The sequence below is a fragment of the Typopeltis vanoorti genome, chromosome 4 (assembly GCF_054136105.1).
Source record: "Typopeltis vanoorti isolate ZY-2024b chromosome 4, IOZ_Tvanoo_1.0, whole genome shotgun sequence".
NCBI lineage: Eukaryota > Metazoa > Arthropoda > Arachnida > Uropygi > Thelyphonidae > Typopeltis > Typopeltis vanoorti.
In genome coordinates, this window is record NC_143552.1 from 41,536,455 (window position 1) to 41,555,009 (window position 18,555).

The 18,555-nt window shown below is 37.2% G+C and overlaps 1 protein-coding gene across 2 annotated transcripts in view; it reads left to right on the forward strand.

Annotated features, from left to right (window-relative positions):
• Nucleotides 1-3,138: 3,138 nt before the first annotated feature.
• The window catches only part of BORCS7 (BLOC-1 related complex subunit 7), a 93,684-nt gene continuing 78,267 nt past the window's right edge, over nt 3,139-18,555 (forward strand). For both annotated transcript variants that reach the window (XR_016548182.1, XM_090391102.1), the window contains exon 1: nt 3,139-3,395. Coding sequence is in view for 1 of the 2 variants with exons in the window: in XM_090391102.1 (XP_090247228.1) it covers nt 3,255-3,395 (141 nt within the window). In the remaining variant the exon portion in view is untranslated. The remainder of the gene's footprint in view (nt 3,396-18,555) is intronic.

The window sequence follows — 18,555 nt, forward strand, 5'->3', positions numbered from 1 at the left end:
AGATTCAGAAATATGAAAAAAGAAAAGTATAACAAAAGAAACAAGAGCAATAATCTGTAATTGAATAATCAAAGCAATATCATCATATACAAATGAACAAAAACACGAAAAATATGACAAATATATAAAATAAATTCTCTATTGGCAGTTATTCCAAAAGGCTGACAGAATAAACAAAAAAAACAAATGATTAGTGAAGAATATCCAGGAATTACGAATAAACTAAATTAAAGAAAATAAGTTCACAATGAAACAAGCAGATTAACAGAATGGGCCTAAAAAGTATAGTTAGATTATTAAGACTATGTAAACTAGTTTCTTAGAAAAACACCAATTGGCTGAACCAAAAACGAATATAGATAGGTTGTATGACACACACAGCTCTCCGCCAGTCGGATAACAATAAACTGTTATTACTGCAACAAGCTTACGTTAAAAGCGAGCAGAAGAAACCGAATTTTCAGCGCTTGTATTTGCAACTATCCTGCTAAGAACAACCCCAACGGGCAAAGTGCATCGTGTCATGTAACGAGTCACGTGTGTGTAGAAGGTATAAATTGGAGAAATATGATGTTCAAAAGTCAGTGCAACTATGCCCGAGTGAAATGGCTGTGAGAAGTGAACTAACAGATTTCGAGATTGGTATATTGCAAGCCTATATGTTCAGCAGATTGTTGAAAAATTTCCATCCCAGGTCAACAGTCAGTGATACCATATGAGATGGAAGTGTAGGGAGTCAACTGCAGGTACTACTCCCAGTGCGATCCATCATATTCTCTCAACATGACTGAAGGGTAATGCTTCCTAGTCTGTGGCATTTCTACGGAACTGACAATTATCTCTTTAGCAAGACAATGCACCATATCATAAGGCTGCTGCTGTAACTGCTTGGTTTCCGGACATTAGCATCACCATACGTTATTATCCTCCATAGAGCCCTGATCTTTACTCTATTGAACATCTGTGGAATGATCTGGGGCGTCGGATATGGTCAAGGGACGTTTGCCCTACAAAAGTCCTGGACTGCATTACATGCTTGAGGAATGAATGGTTTAAAATTCACATTGATCGCTAACATCTATTACTAGAATTCATGAATAAGATCCTAAATGGTCAATTACCATCAGAAAATCATATATATATATATATGTGTGTGTGTGTGTGTGTGTGTGTGTGTGTGTGTGTGTGTGTGTGTGTGTGTGTGTGTGTGTGTGTGTGTGTGTGTGTGTGTGTGTAGAAAGTATTTTACCTTGAGTATAATAAATGTTAAAGATACCAAGCTATTTTAAACCTGAGGTTTAAAATAGCTTGGTATCTTTAACATATATATATATATATAATAATAATAACCAACTTAAAATAAAGATAGCCGCACAAAAAGCTGAAACGTAAATATGCAGGTGTCCAACAAGGGGGAAGTCTATCGCTACTTTTCTTTAATATCTATATTAATAATATGATAAGAGAGTGGATGAAAACAACCAGTTTTGGTATTCACATAAATGATTACATCAACATCGATACAAAAAAAAGGCTGCTCGCTGTAGTGAAGACAACGAAAATCCACTATAGAGAGCAGCCTTTTCATTAAATGAAAAAAAAAACATACAATATGGAAATCGACTCTTCCGAAACTAAAGTCATGGCATTTAAAGGCTGAGACCTAAAACAAAAAAAGACCTAATTAGAAGAAAAATTTGCATCAACGATATCATACAACAGGTTACTACATTCAAATATATCTAGGTTACCACTTATCTTATGAAAGAAAGGAAGACATGCAACATAAAATAACCAATTATAACAAAAACTATCAATGAGATATTCAATCAAAATTTAATAAGCAAGAAAACAAGAATAAGATTCTGTAACTTCCAAAGATTCCATAAGCAAGGCCTATCCTAACATATTATTATTATTATTATTTGACACCTTCAGGGAGTCCAAGACTCATCGAGGGAATGCACCTACTCTACAACTCTCCATCTCCACCACTCAACCTCATCCCACAACCGCATCATCTACACCAACGCCATCTACTACCCACCACCACCACTTGTATTTTCACAGACAATCACAAACATCCATGCCCATGCGAGATTCTAACCCTTAGCCCCTTTGGCTGGAGAGTGGATATGCAAACCACTCAGCCAACCAGGCCATATGGTTCAGAAGCCTGGACCATAACTCAAGCATATAGAAAAAAGACTGATAAGCTCTGAAATGGGATTCATGCTCAAAACAGTTGGATATAATAGACTAAACTTCAAAAGAAATAGCGATATCTTAAAGGAGCTTGAGGTGATATCTGTTTTAGACTACATCGATCTTTATTGAGTGAGATGGAGACAACATACAGAAAGTATGAGTGAAGGAAGACTCCTCCGACAGATACAGAGATATGCTCAAAACAAGACTACATCGATTTTTATTGAGTGAGATGGAGACAACAGACAGAAATTATGAGTGAAGGAAGATTCTTCCGACAGATACAGAGATATTACTATTATTTTACTATTATTTGACACCTCCAGGGAGTCTATAGACTCATCTAGGGAGAACACCTGCTCTACAACTCTGTCTCCACCAACTCAATCCACCAACTGACGGCAACTACACCAACGCCATCTACCACCGATCACCACCACTGGTATTTCCACAATCACAAATATCCATGCCCACGGTGGGATTCGAACCCACAGCCTTTAGGCTGGAGAGCGGATACGCTAACCACTCGGCCAACCTGGCTGGCCGACTGGTTAGCGTATTCGTTAGTGGTTAGCTAGGCAGATTATTCGTGGTTCAAAGACTAACAAGGTAGATACTAAATAATATTAATTATAATATTTGTTTACAAAAATCTTACGAAACGTATATTTGTTGTTACTTCTTCATTTGCTAAGTGTTTGCGGTGGGTAGAAAGTAATTTGCAGATATCAACCTCAAGGGCAGAGATATAGAGATATGCGATATAAATCTCCAATAGGACTACAACCACCTCACCTACTTCCTTTGGAGAATAAAAGGAGTTAGCGGGTTTATTGATTGTTTAAAGATTTGTTTTAAACAAATATTTAATTTTTACATAAGCTCCTGGGAAGTACCGGCATCCACTAGGGATGTCTATTCGTAAGACGCCTGTGTATGTTAGAACTTAATAGGCGTTGTAAGGCATATATTCCTGTTGTCTTATGATTATTTAAATGTATATATACACGGCAATCAAGTAATGGTGTAATCGTTCATTTAGCACGATGACAACACCAAGTACAGCTTCAAGTGCTAGAAGCTTGTTTGTTGAATCAAAAGCGCGTTTATCTGATAGGATTCAAGTAAATGTAAATGCTGCTGGTTCTTTAGCTAGGCAGATTATTCGTGGTTCGAAGACTAACGAGGTAGATACTAAATAATATTAATTATAATATTTGTTTACAAAAGTCGTACGAAACGTATATTAGTTGTTACTTCTTCATTTGCTAAGTGTTTGCGATGAGTAGAAAGTAATTTGCAGCGTGCGAAAAATGAAACACGATCAACCTGACAAGCCATACACGTGTTCACAGCGCACTTTATATGTTTTTTCGTTTACTGTTTTTAAATTTCAAGTCATTAAAACGGTAACCATATTAGAAAAGACAAAATAGAAAAAATAAAATAAAGTATACAGCATAAAAAAAAATAAAGTATAAAAAAAAAGTATACAGCGTGGGGTAATTCGCACACAGGGATATTATGGGAGGAAGGGAGTATTGCAGTTTATGTATACTAATGCTCGAAGTATTAGGAATAAGTGTGAAGAATTTTTGTCATTACTTAGTACAACATGGCCAAAAATTATAGGAATTAGCGAAACTTGGCTAACCAAGAATGATATTGTTATTGTTATTGAATGTAAGGGGTACAGTATTTTCAGGCAGGACAGAGATGACAGAATGGGGGGGGGGGTATTAATGATAGACGAAACATTAAAGCCAAAAAAGATAGAAGTACCTCCTCACTGTGACAGGTATGTAGAGGCTGTTTGGTGTGAGATAGAGATTAACAAGGCGAAATATGTAATTGGTTTTTGCTATAATCCAAGGGAAATAAGGGAGAATGTAGATAGCATGTATTGGCCAATTAGCACGATGAGTAAAGGTCAAGTAATTATTATGGGGGATTTTAACTTTGGGGACACAGATTGGGGGAAGGAATGGTCACAAGGAACAAAGGAAATGGAGTTTATACAGTTGTTAAGAGATAATTACCTGAGACGGCATGTAATGGAAAGGACAAGAGATTCTAGAGTGTTAGATCTGGTCATAACATCGGAGAACATATCAATAAGTAATTTAGTTACAATGTCTCCACTTGGGGAAAGCGATCATGTGTTCTTGACCTGGGAGATTGAAAGACGTGCTGAATATTCTATTAAGAATGGGTATATGTGGAATTACAAGGCTGGTGATTATGGCAAGCTGAGAAGTCAGCTTTCAGCTGTATTATGGCATGAGAAATTCAAGGGGAGAGATGCTGATGGTGCGTGGGATATTCTCAAGGAGTATTTGAAGAAAGCTGTATCAGACTGTATTCTCAGAGTCAGAAGGAGAAATCAAGTAGGAGTAAAATGGATGAATAATACTATTAAACAGGAGTTGCAGATAAAGAAAAGGTTGTGGAGGACGTATAAAGAAAAAGGTGATGAGTGTTGCAATAAGCAATATAAGGTACAGGCAAAGAGAGTAACCTGTATGGTAAGGAAAGCCAAAGCTAATTATGAGAGGAAGCTAGCTGATGAATCCAAAAGAAATCCTAAAGAGTTCTTTCACCATGTGGCTAGTAAAAGGAAGACTATCATGGAAAGATTACTTTAAAAAGTGTTGATGGTAGGGAAATTACTGAAGCTAATCAAATAGTTAAGTTGCTTAGTGATCATTTTGCAAAAGTGTACCATCTTTGTAGTGATAGTGCAGTGTCAGATGTGCCATTGACTGATGAGAGTATAGAGATAGATGAAATTGAGGTGCTTAATATATTAAAGAACCTTAATGCTAACACTGCCATTGGGTTAGATGGCATATCGGCTCATGTGTTACGAGAATGTGCAAGAGAATTAGCAACTCCTCTAACCAGAATGTTTAATTTAAGCCTCAGTTCTGGTAAAGTGCCAGTAGAGTGGAAAGAGGGGAAAATAGTTCCATTGCACAAGGGAGGCTCTAAAACTGAGGTTGCAAATTATAGACTAATCGATATATCTGGAGTGGTGGTTAAGATTTTGGAGAAATTGGCTAAAATTAGAATTCAGGACTGGGTGGACAGCAATATGATACTTTATAAGGGGCAACATGGTTTTGTGAAGGGTAGGTCTTGCCTAAGTAATTTGCTTACGTTCTATAATAAAGTAGCAGTGGAGTTGGATAAAGGAAATCCTTACTCAGTGATACTGCTTGACTTTGCAAAAGCTTTTGACAGGATTCCACATGGAACTCTGTTACATAAATTAGAGCAAATGGGTTTGGATCCGAAGATGGTGATTTGGATTAAAGGATGGCTGGTAGACAGATATCAAAGAGTGGTTTACGGAGGAGCTGAGTCCAGGAAAAGGCAAGTGACTAGTGGTGTATCTCAGGGTTCAGTTCTTGGTCCTCTATTGTTTAATTTGTATATCAATGATATTGGAAATACCTTGAATGGAAATATCCACTTGTTTGCTGATGATGCAAAATTGGGAAGAGCGATAATCAATTCAAATGATGTGGATATTTTACAGGATGACTTAAATAGGCTGACGGTATGGACTGAGGTAAATGGCTGTCAGTTCAACGTGGCTGAGTGTAAGGTGAAGCACTTCGGGAGGATGACATCGCATGCTGTTTACTATATTAACAGAACTGAACTGCAGGAAGTTGATGAGACAAGAGACTTGGGAGTTATTGTGGACAGAGAACTTAAGTTTAAAGGGCATATTGCAAAGATTGCCAAAACATCACATCAAATTACATAGTTGTTGAGGAACACACTAACAAGCAGGGATAGGGAAGTTATTGTTCCACTCTATAAGGTATTAATAAGGCCGCATTTGGACTAATGTGCACAGATCTGGTCGCCAGGATTTCTTGGTGATGCGGAAGTGGTGGAGAGGATTCAGAGGCGGGTTACAAAGATTGTTGCAGGTCTGTGGGATGTTCCCTATGAGGATAGATTAATGATCTGTGGGCTCCAAAAACTAGCTGATAGACGTAGGAGAGGAGATATGATAGAGGTATTTAAATTGTTAAAGGGATTTTATAGGATTGATACTGATGATATTCTTAAGACCAGTGCAGGATGTGAGAGAACGAGGGGCCATCCCTGGAGATTGTGTAAGAGTGTGGTTAACAAGGGTGTTAGGACTAGATTTTTTACTTGGAGGGTTGTGAATGGGTGGAATGCTTTGCCAGAGGTGGTTGTGAATGCTTCAACTGTGAATGAATTTAAGGAGAGGTATGACAGGTATTATGTAAATAATGGTTAGTGTGTCAATGTCGGGTCTCCCACGATGAGTCTTTTGACTCCATGGCGACACCGTTAAAATAATAATAATAATAATAATAATAAATAACGCTTTCAGTGTAGTGAATAATTTAAAAAAAATATTTCAATCATCTGTCATACCTTATTATTATTATTACAACACCTGGATGGACTCATTGCAGAAGGGCATTTTACTCCATATGCCATCTGCACTGCTTAACCCTCCTCCTACAGATCATGCAATCTGACCACGAATAATATTTTTCAACTGTAAATTATTATTATTATTATTGTACAACACCTCCATGGAGTCCAAAGACTCATAACAGGAGACCCAAACTAAAAACAAAATCTGTCATACCTCTCTTTGACCCCATTAATGGATAAAACACTCGCAACTGACTCTGTCAATCCATTCCGCTCATTCACAATCCTGCAAGCAAAAAATCTAGTAATCACGCCCCCATTAATAGCACCTTTATTCAACTTCCAGGGATGGCCTCTTGTCGTTGTCCATCTAGTTAAGTGCTGAAACATTTCCTCTGCATCAATCCTATAATCCCTTTAAGTAACTTAAACGTTTCTATCATATCCCCTCGTTTTCTCCTATCAACTAACTTCTGCTATCCACACCCTCAATCTATCCTCATAAGGAACATTCCACAGGCCACTCATCATCTTGGTTGCTCGCCCTCTGAATCTTCTCCACCGCTTCCTCATCTCCAGGAAACTCAGGGGGACCAGACTTTGAGCACAGATGTGGCCTTATAAAGAAGAATAACTTCCTTATCTCTACATGTTAATGTATTCTCCAATAGCCAAGTAATCTTATGAGCTACCTCAACAACATGTCCTATAAACCCTTGTTCTTCAACCTGTGGTCTGCCAAAAATTTTTTTGTCTCTCAGAAACAACGCTCCAGCCACGTATATCAAATTTTCTAACCTCTAAGCAGCAGTAGATGTCTCACTAGCTAAAAATTGTAATTTTATAACATTGGATTTAATAAATAAAAGACTATCAACATTGGTTTATATTTCTGTCTTAGCCTTCTCCGCGAAATATTTCTCCTATTTTCCTTGGTCCGCAGGTGTAAAAAGGTTGAAGAACGCTGCTCTAAACCATCTGTCTACCACCATCCCTAAATCTGTATCTATTTCATCAATTTAAAAAAAAAAAAAAAAAAAAAAAAAAATCAGCTAACGCCTTTTTATTCCAGTATACGGGAGTAGGCAAGGCCATTTAGCCCTATCTAATTTTTGGAGACTGAGTGGGCAGTTCAATCTCCACTGGTACCAATCAGAGATAGATGGCCCAAGGCTATCACTAATTAAGCGGTACACAGTGAAGAGTGACGGCTCAAATGTGCCGCCATCTCGTGGTTCCTAACCCTAACACAATATACAGGGTGTTCGGGATAAATTTGACATATTTATAATTAATTATATTTTTCCGTAAGTTACATGTATTAACACACACTTCTCTTCATTTAAAAGTTTGGACCCTTCTTCATTCATATACAAGATGTCAGAAAGGATGGATAGCTGGAACCCACCTGAATCATGGAAGAGAATAACTTGTATCATGATGATTCGTGCCCACCATCAAAATAAGGATATTACGACTGCTGCCCAATGCTCCCTGAATACAGTAAAAACAATCAGGCATGAACTAGAGACTTGCAATGGTGACTACGAGGATGTAGCAAGAAGAAAGATCCCTAGCAGACGATCTGATTGCGTTCGTACAGCAGAATTCCTCGCAAATCTGCAGGAACAGGTGTTGAAGAACCCTGGCATTGGAATTCGGGCTTTGTTCGTGGAGTTGCTAACTGTAGTCAAGCCCTGGATAACAAGGGTAGCCAATGGTAGGCCGTATGTATGGCAGCAGGATTCGGCCCCTTGCCACACCTCTGGGAAAAGTCAAAAATGGTTGTCTGAAAATTTCTACGACTTCACCAGTCCAAAGGTTTGGCCTCCAAACTCCCCAGACCTTAACCCCATGGATTATTTTGTATGGGGCGCAGTTGAAAAAGACACCAATCGCACTTCCAGTAATACAAAAGCCCAGTTAATGGATAAAATTAAAACAGTTTTTGCGGCCCTTCCCAGGGAGACTGTAGCATCAGCTTGTTCGAGGTTCCGAAGCAGAATTGAAGCTGTGATCGATGCTAATGGTGGTTATTTTGAGTAAATCTTGTTGATAGTATTGTAATTAACTCTGCCTGTAATGTTTTTTTGTCAATTCATTAAATTTAATAGATACAAAGAAGATTTTCTTTTTCCTTACGAAACTGTCAAATTTATCCCGAACACCCTGTATTTAATGTCTGAAATAATGTGGGGTTCTACGGTCGATTTTCTTGAGTTTACAGGACAAAAAACCCGAGTTTCCGGGAGGAAAAACCTGCTTGCCCGTGCCAGAGATCGACTAACTTGGGAACCGGTCGAAAAAAGGCTTAGAAAAATTTCCTCTAGTCGCCGACTAGACTCCAAACCAAGTCTTCCTTCATGCGGCCAAGCACCGTGGTGTGCAAACGCCACATCCACTGAGCTACACAGGCTCTTTCATCAATTTATTATATATTATTTTATATATATACAGGGTGTTCGGGATAAATTTGACAGTTTCGTAAGGAAAAAGAAAATCTTCTTTGTATCTATTAAATTTAATGAATTGACAAAAAAAACATTACAGGCAGAGTTAATTACAATACTATCAACAAGATTTACTCAAAATAACCACCATTAGCATCGATCACAGCTTCAATTCTGCTTCGGAACCTCGAACAAGCTGATGCTACAGTCTCCCTGGGAAGGGCCGCAAAAACTGTTTTAATTTTATCCATTAACTGGGCTTTTGTATTACTGGAAGTGCGATTGGTGTCTTTTTCAACTGCGCCCCATACAAAATAATCCATGGGGTTAAGGTCTGGGGAGTTTGGAGGCCAAACATTTGGACTGGTGAAGTCGTAGGAATTTTCAGACAACCATTTTTGACTTTTCCCAGAGGTGTGGCAAGGGGCCGAATCCTGCTGCCATACATACGGCCTACCATTGGCTACCCTTGTTATCCAGGGCTTGACTACAGTTAGCAACTCCACGAACAAAGCCCGAATTCCAATGCCAGGGTTCTTCAACACCTGTTCCTGCAGATTTGCGAGGAATTCTGCTGTACGAACGCAATCAGATCGTCTGCTAGGGATCTTTCTTCTTGCTACATCCTCGTAGTCACCATTGCAAGTCTCTAGTTCATGCCTGATTGTTTTTACTGTATTCAGGGAGCATTGGGCAGCAGTCGTAATATCCTTATTTTGATGGCGGGCACGAATCATCGTGATACAAGTTATTCTCTTCCATGATTCAGGTGGGTTCCAGCTATCCATCCTTTCTGACATCTTGTATATGAATGAAGAAGGGTCCAAACTTTTAAATGAAGAGAAGTGTGTGTTAATACATGTAACTTACGGAAAAATATAATTAATTATAAATATGTCAAATTTATCCCGAACACCCTGTATATATATCTTATTATATTTCATCTAGAAATAGCTTCATCTATTTCTTGGAGTACAGTGCCATCAATGTGTTGCATGGGTTGTAATATATTTTTCCCAAAATGCATAACTTTACATTTTTCTATATTAAACTGATATCCATTATTTTTGCCCATACTGATACCCTATTTAAATCATCCTGCAAGCTCTCCACATTTCCTTGATTAACTCCTATTACTCTACATAATTTTGCATCATCAGCAAAGAACTGAACTGAACTTCAGGTTATTTCCTATACAAATTAAACAGCAATGGTCCCAGCACCTAACCTTGTGGGCACACCACTAGCCACCTGTTTTTGCCTAAATTCTGCCTCACCATATACCATTTTTTGATATCTGCCCAGCAGCCACCCTCTTATCCACTTAACCAGTGACATATCCATCCCTATTTGTTTTGATTTGCATAACAGAGTTCCATGTAGTATTCTGTCAAATGCCTTTGCAAATTATGTGTTTTGTTACTTATTTGCATATATTAGGATTTTTGTGCAGTTTTCAACTTCACTGCCATGAAGTATAATTACTGTATAATTTAAAATACTCATGTGAACAAGCAGTTTACGATATTTATATTAAGGAGTGTGCATAAGGAATGAGTTCCTAATTATCAAAGGTTCCTACTGAATGTCATTGAATAAGGTTGACTGAGAAGATGCTCTAGTGAAGGTTGGCATACATTCACAAATGTTGCATGATGTCATTTGATAAAATAATTTCACAAATGAAATTATTTTATCAAATGACATCATCACGGAACTTGATTATTGTGCTAGGCCAACCGTGTATTGCACTGCACTTTTGCTTATTAATTTTGTACGCATTGTTTGTTGGAGAAAAATACTCCATATGAGATTGGTTGACCTGTCTTCTGTAAAACTTGGTAATATGGTAATATGAACATGTAGTAATACTAAATAATATTAGCATTATTTAGTATCATGGTAAAATTCATAAAAATTAAAGCTGCAAAATTTGGTTGTATCACACCATGTTGTGAGTTAGAAAGATGCAGTTTTAGAACTATACCAGTTAGCACTACACCATGCTTTACATTATAATTTGAACTAACAATTTTTTTATTTACACAAATTTGACATAAAAGGCATCCTCTTAACAATATGTATATATTTTTAATGAATTAACTCTTAAATGTTTGTAAAAATGTCTGTTATATGTGATTTGTACCACTTATGTATATGGTTATTGTTGAGAGGCAGTTACACGGTGGACACTGGGGAGTTCTTTCACTTGGTGGAGCAGCGGGATGGAGCGATGACAAGGGGCAATCCCTGGAAAGTACGAAAGGAAGCTGTGAGCAAGAGGGTGAGGAGTGGTTTCTTTGTGTGGAGGGTGGTGGGACCTTGGAATGCATTGCCTGATAGAGTGGTGAGAGCAAGAACAGTCAATGAGTTCAAGGAGTAGTATGATAGACTTTGTGTTTCCTAGGAAGGATCTCCCCCGATGAGTCTCTTGGCTCCATGGAGGCCTGAATAATAATAATAATCATATTTCTTAAGTAATTCTCTCTGGCATTTTTTAAATTCCATTATTAATAATTTTCTTCACCCATTTAACTAACCCGATTCATCATTCTAGCTATAGAAATTTGGTTAGCACAGTTGTCATTAAACATCTCATCAATCCTCTAATTTTGTACAGTATCAGTAAACAAAACATTTGCAAATATTTTCACCAGTTGCTGCAAAAAGTTTATTCCCGTGTGTGACTTGAAGATAGCTTTTAAGAAAGAGACAGCAACACTTCACCATTACGTGAGTAGCGACAGTCATCAGCTTCGTGCAGTCATCAGTTGCATGTTCCAAGAATTGCACAATAGAGCTATGGTGATAGAGCTAAGATTTGCTATAAGTGGACCATCATTAAGATGGTCCACTTATAGCAAAACAACAACAATAAAAAAAACACCTATATGTATGTGTATGTGTGTGTATGTATATATATATATATATATATAATTTCAAATTGTTGTGCAATGAAAACTTTTTTTTTTTTTGCTCCATTAATTGGCCATGAAGAAATTATTATTGTAGAAATTTTTTTTTCACTTGATTATAAATTAAACTATACTTGCCAAGATATTCTATTCTTGTTTAATATTTTATCCAAGTGTTAGCGAACAAAGTTTGCACATGAAATTGTTATGAAGAGTGAAGGTTTGGATAAAGGATTAAGCAAGAATATAATTTCTTGGGAAGCTTAATTGCCTTAATATCCTATAATGCAATGCACACATCCTTACAGACATGTATAATGCTATGCATTATAGGAAAGGCCACTACTCAGACTGGTTTTGAACTTTATTGAGGTTTCGTCAGTGGGAGCCAGACCCAGAAGTGATATCAAGGTATCACTTTCCATATACAAATAGCCAAAAGGTGTCACACCTTATTATTAAAATACTCTGAATTACAGATAGATGTTGAAAGATTTTCACTTGGTTATACTATAAATTAAAGATGCCAAGAAATTATATTCTTGGTTTAATCCTCGATCCAAGTGTAAGCAAAGTAGAATTTTTAATACAAAGTAGTAAGCAAAGTAATATTGCATTATGGGATACTAAGGCAAGTGATGTGAAGTCACTAGCCTCTATATACAAGTGTTGCCCAGCCGTGAGGTTACGTCACGTGCAAACTTTGTTTGCTTACACTTGGATAAAGGATTAAACTGAGAATATAATTTCTTGGCATCCTTAATTTATAATATAACCAAGTGGAAATACTTTCAACATCTATCTCTGACTCATGGTCTTTCTTTAGCTCCTCTTTCCATCTGTGAGGATGCCATTCAGATATCAACTTGGTCCATTTTTGAGTGTTACTTCTTGCAGTATGATCTACTTATTGCCATTTGGATCTTTTAATGGCTGTTATGTCTCTCATCCCTGTCTGAGTTCTGACACAAGTATTGTGCTTTCTATCTAAAATGGTAATACCGAATAATGATCTTTCCATTTTCTTCTAGGTTATCCTCAACATATTGGTCAATTTTGTAGTCAAAATCCACACTGCACTTCCATACGTCATAACTAGAAGCATACAACTATTGAATATTTTTTCTTCTAAGGCTAAGGCAGATTGGAATGTTTTCTTTGAACACTTCATGGTGTTTTCAAAGGCTATCTAACCAAGTTGACTTCTCCAAATAATTTCTTTTTCACAGCCTCCCTCTGCTGTGATATTTTGTCCACAGTAAACATAGAATGTTACTATGTCAATTTCCTGGTATTATTCCATTAGTATTGGCTTTTTGGTGATGTATTTATTTTACATTAATTTTGTTGTATCTTTGTTTATATATAAGCCTTTCTTTTTACTTTCTGCAGTCAGTTCATTGATCATTTGTTGAACTACTGCAGAAGAAATCACCAAATTTTAGGTGATTTAATTCTTTTGCATTACCTATAATTCCTGTCTTTTCTCCCTTTTTCTGATCCAAATTTTTAAAAATTGCTTTTAGGGCAGCTGTAAATAGTTTAGGTTAAAATGGCATCTCTCTGCTAACTACCTCTTTTTATAGGAAATTTCATATTTGTTCCTGATTTTATAGATGTAGTTGAATTTATATGTGTGTGTGTGTGTATATATATATATATATATATATTATGACTAACTATATCAATATAAAGTTTTTCAATTCCTTGATTTTTAGGGCTTCTAAAATAGCTAATATTGAAATTGAATCAAATGCCTTTTCAAAATCAATAAATGCCAGAAAGAAGAGTTTTTGGAATTCATTTGTTTTTTCAATGATTTGTCATATAAATTTATATGATCAATAGTGTTGTAATTATTATTATCATAATCATCGTCTGACCTCCATGGAGTCAAAGACTCATTGTGGGAGGTACACACTATTGCATACAATGTTCATTCAACCGTGATTTAAACTGATTCAGTGTGTCTACATTTACAACACACTCAGGTAATGCATTCCATTCACCAACCACTGTCCATGCAAAGAACCTCTTCCTCACTCCTCTTCTCACACCCTTATACAGTTTCCAGCAATGGCCTCTTGTTCTACCCCCCCCCCCCTCCCATTCTATGAAAAAATCTCTTCTTTGTCAACCTGATAACAACCCCTGACTAGCTTACAAGTCTCAATCATACCCCCCCCCCTCCTCCTATTCATGAGGTTTCGCAACTTACATTCTCTCAATCTGTCCTCATACTGCACATTTCAAAGACCACTAACCACCTTTGTGAATCTTCTCTGGACTTTTTCCCAACATATCCTTGTCATAATGAAAACCCAACAACCAAATCTGCTCACAATAATCCATGAGGTGTGATCAAGGCCTTATACAGTGACATTATAACCGCTCTATTTCTGCATGTTAGGGTCCTCCGCATCATTGCCATTATCCAATGTGACATCTTCACAACTTGTGCAATGTGGCCCCTGAATTTCATGTCCTTGATCACCATCATTCCTAGATCTCTCATCTCTTCTACTTCCTTTAAAGTTTTCCCACCAAGTGTATACTTTGCATCCCATTGTTGCTTACCAAATCTCAAAACCTTACACTTTGCAACATACATGCAATCCATTCAAATCCTCCTGTAAGGCCGTAACATCCGCTTGACTCAGCATTGCTCTCCCCAATTTTGCCTCATCTGCAGACATCTGCATATCACTAATTAAACCCATCCCAATATCATTAACATACAAATTGAACAACAGTTATCCCAATATAAACTTCTGCAGTCACAAACCACTGGTGACTTTCCTCTTTTATGATACTGCATCCCCATATTTCTGATATTTGTCTGAGAGCGTCACTAATCCAACTCAGAAATCTGTTATCCAATCCCATTTGTTTCAATTTATTTAACAGTTTGTCATGTGGCGGTCTATCAAAAGCTTTTGCAAAATCCAAGTACACTACTGTATGTGCATCTCCCCTGTCCAACATATTTGTCGCCTTGTTATAGTACATAAGTAAGCTAGTAAAACATCATCTCCCTTTAACAAACCCTTGCTGATAACCACAGAGAATACTGCTGTTATCAACCCATTTCTGTATCCTACTTCTCACAAATCTCTCCAGTACCTTCACCACAACTCCAGATATATTGGCCTATAATTTGAACCTACAGCCTTATCATCACCTTTATGCAGTGGAACAATTTTACCCTCCTTCCACTCCCTTGGAACCTGTGCTGTTGTAAGACTCTTATTAAACAGGCATGCCAATACTATTGCCAATTCCCTGGAACATTTCCCTAAGATGTGTGGTGATATGTCATCAAGGTTATTTATTTTCTCAACCTTTTGCTCACTCACAATTAAGCCATCTTCTCCTATGTCTTCTACACATAAGTTCCTCATGATTCCACCATGATCAGGATGAAATAACCTTATAAATTGATCACTGAATATACCTCAACAATGTCTTCTGCAGCAGTTACCTTCTACCATTTTCATTCATTAACATAATCTTACCATAATCATTCTTCCTTCTACTTGCCAGATATCCAAAAAACTCAAACCCTAGAGTTTTATGGATATCTGGCAAGTAGAAGTCCTATTCTTTGCCTAATTTTCCAATTTCTGCTCATAATACACTTTAGTTTTCCTTACTAAGTACTGTCCTGGCGTATTCTTTATACTCTTTCTCTCTCTCTCTCTTCATATAACTGATTATTACCATTATTTATCTTGTACTGCCTTCCAAGTATCTTCTTTTTCCAGATTTCATGCTTAAGCTCCTCATTCATTGATTTTACACCTACCTTATTCAGCCTTTTGGCCTTCGTAATACATTACATTCACAAAATGATGCTGTTATGTATTTCTTTGTCAGTTCTCCAGCAGCATTTATTTCATTACTGCCCAACTCCTCGTTCTATGCCATAGTTCCAAGCTGTCTCCTAAACTTGTCATAATCACCAGTCTTATAATTCCACATATATCCTTTCCTCACAAAAGTTTGCATATATTTAGCCCCAACTCAGATGATCACTTCATGATGACTCTCATCAGCTGTAGGAAAGTGTGAAACCCCACTCGCAATTACATCCTCTGATGAAATGATCAGATCTAAAACCCTCGATTCTCACGTGCCCTCCTTTATGTTCTGCTTGAGATAGTTATCTCTCAAGAACTTGAGAAATTCATTTTCCTTATTCCCAAATGTTATCTCTTCATTCCAATCTATACTGCCATAATTAAATCACCCATAATAATTACCCTTCCTTTGTTGTTTATACATTTCTTCATTACCACCCTCCACACTTCCAGGCCTATAGCAACATCCAGCTAAATATATCTTCCTGTCTACCAGCATATTACACAACACTGCCTCATAACCATTGCCACTATTTCCTTCTTTAATGTCTACTTTATGTGGACATAATTCCCCTGCTATGATCAACATCATTCCCCCCCCCTTTCCTTCCTGCCCTTTCTCTTCGTGAAAAATACTGTATCTTTCCATTTCTATTCCCATTAGAATATCATTTTCATTCAACCAAGTTTCACTTATTCCAATGATTTTGGGGCGAATAAACTCAATCAGTGAAACCATTTCATCTCCATTATTTTTGATAATTCTGGCATTTGTAAACAAACACAGCACTTATTTAGGTCTATAACCAGACCTATCCAAGCCACTTGTTGGTTGGATTTCTCTACTACACCTGCCCAATCACCTTTATCACCATTTACCACATATATCTGCTCAGTCTCAACTTCTCCTCTTTGGACTCCCCGGAGGTGTGAAATAATAATAATATTGCAATATACTCCACCTTCATACACATCCACTCCATCTTCACTGCCACTTTCAACATTCACTCTCCCTATGCCTTGTCTCCGTGTTCATCAGGCTCTCCTCCCCATTCCCCCCCTTCTCCTCTTGCATTCCCATTCTCTCTTCAGCTCTCACACTATTACTGTTTTCACTGCCAAACACTTCTCTCCATTCAGTACCACTCTCGATTTTTCACTTCATCTCTTGCTTCTGATCTCTTGCATGCATCACACATACTGTACTTCCACACGGAGTGCTTCAATCCAGCAACTTTTTTCCAGTGCACTCACTCCAAAGCCATTCAAGTGCAACCCCCATCATGCCTGTATAATTTCATTCTTCCCTCAAACACATGCCATACATCTACAAACTGTACTCCCTTCTCCTCATACAGCTCCGCTAGCATACATTCATAATTGTGGCTCTCCTTTGCAACTCATCGTTGTCATACCTCGACAACACATTGACAACCTTTCCCACCACACTGTTATCTTTCACTCCTCTGAATAACCTCCTGATAATTGTCCTCACATGCTCCTTATGTCCACTTACATCATTTGTCCCCATAATATAATTTTTTTTGAATCCTGCTTGTTCTGGAGGTTGGCAAAAATTTAGTTTGTTTTGTATTCTGTTGCTAATGATTTTTGTAAAAATTTTGTATATTATTGAAAAGAGGCTGATAGGGCAGTAATTTTTAATATTTTCTCTGTCTCTCTTTTCAAAAATTCACAAACTTGCACAAACTGATAGCATTATTCCAACTCTCTTTGCTATTCTCTTGTCTTAAATTTTACTTAATATAATCATGACTGGTTCCTCACCTGCTTTCAGAACTTCTACCAATATTTCATCTTCACCTGGTGTCTTTCCACTACTCATGCTACCACCTGCATAGTGAATTTCTTCTTTTAAAACCATCAGGGCATATTTCTTCCTCTTTCATTTAGGGTATTATATTTTTGTTTTCATGTTGGTTTAAGTCTTGGTAATCATCATATAATTTGGTGTAGAAAGATTCTGTTCTTCTTATGATTTGTTCTTCGTCAAAAGGGCTGTTGATTTATTTTGACCTATAGATAACTCTTCTCACTCCTTTTAGATTCATATTGTTTTCTATTGTAATTCTGATTTTCTTTGTTCTGAAATTTCTAATTTCTTGTGTCATCCTTTTGTTATTATTATTATTACTATTATTATGGGTGACTCCAGGGTGTCCTTAGACTCATCGAGGGAGGCCCTAAACATGTCCACACAACTATTCGACATTCTCACAGTATCTATCATACCTTGCCTTGAACTCATTCACTGTCATAGCACCCACAATAGACTCTGGCAGCTTATTCCACTTATTTACCACTCTAAAAGTAAAGAACCTAGCTCTAACACCCTTGCTAACCACACTCTTGCCCAGCTTCCATAGATGTCCCCTAGTTCTCCCACCACCAGTCCTGTTCTCAAAAATATCCTCTGAATTAATCCTATAGAAACCCTTTAGCAATTTGAATGTCTCAATCATATCTGCCTTTATTGTTTTACATAGTTCCTGAGAATTCTAATCTACTTCTCTTGTTAAGATCTCATTTCATTTCTCTTCTCTTTCTGAAAAGGTTTAGGGTTTCTTCAGATAATTTTCATGACATCCGTTATGAAAGTTATAAGCAGCAGTCTAGAATAGTCGCAACTGTTGTACAAAAAGCAAAGTCTGATTATGAAAAGAAACTGGC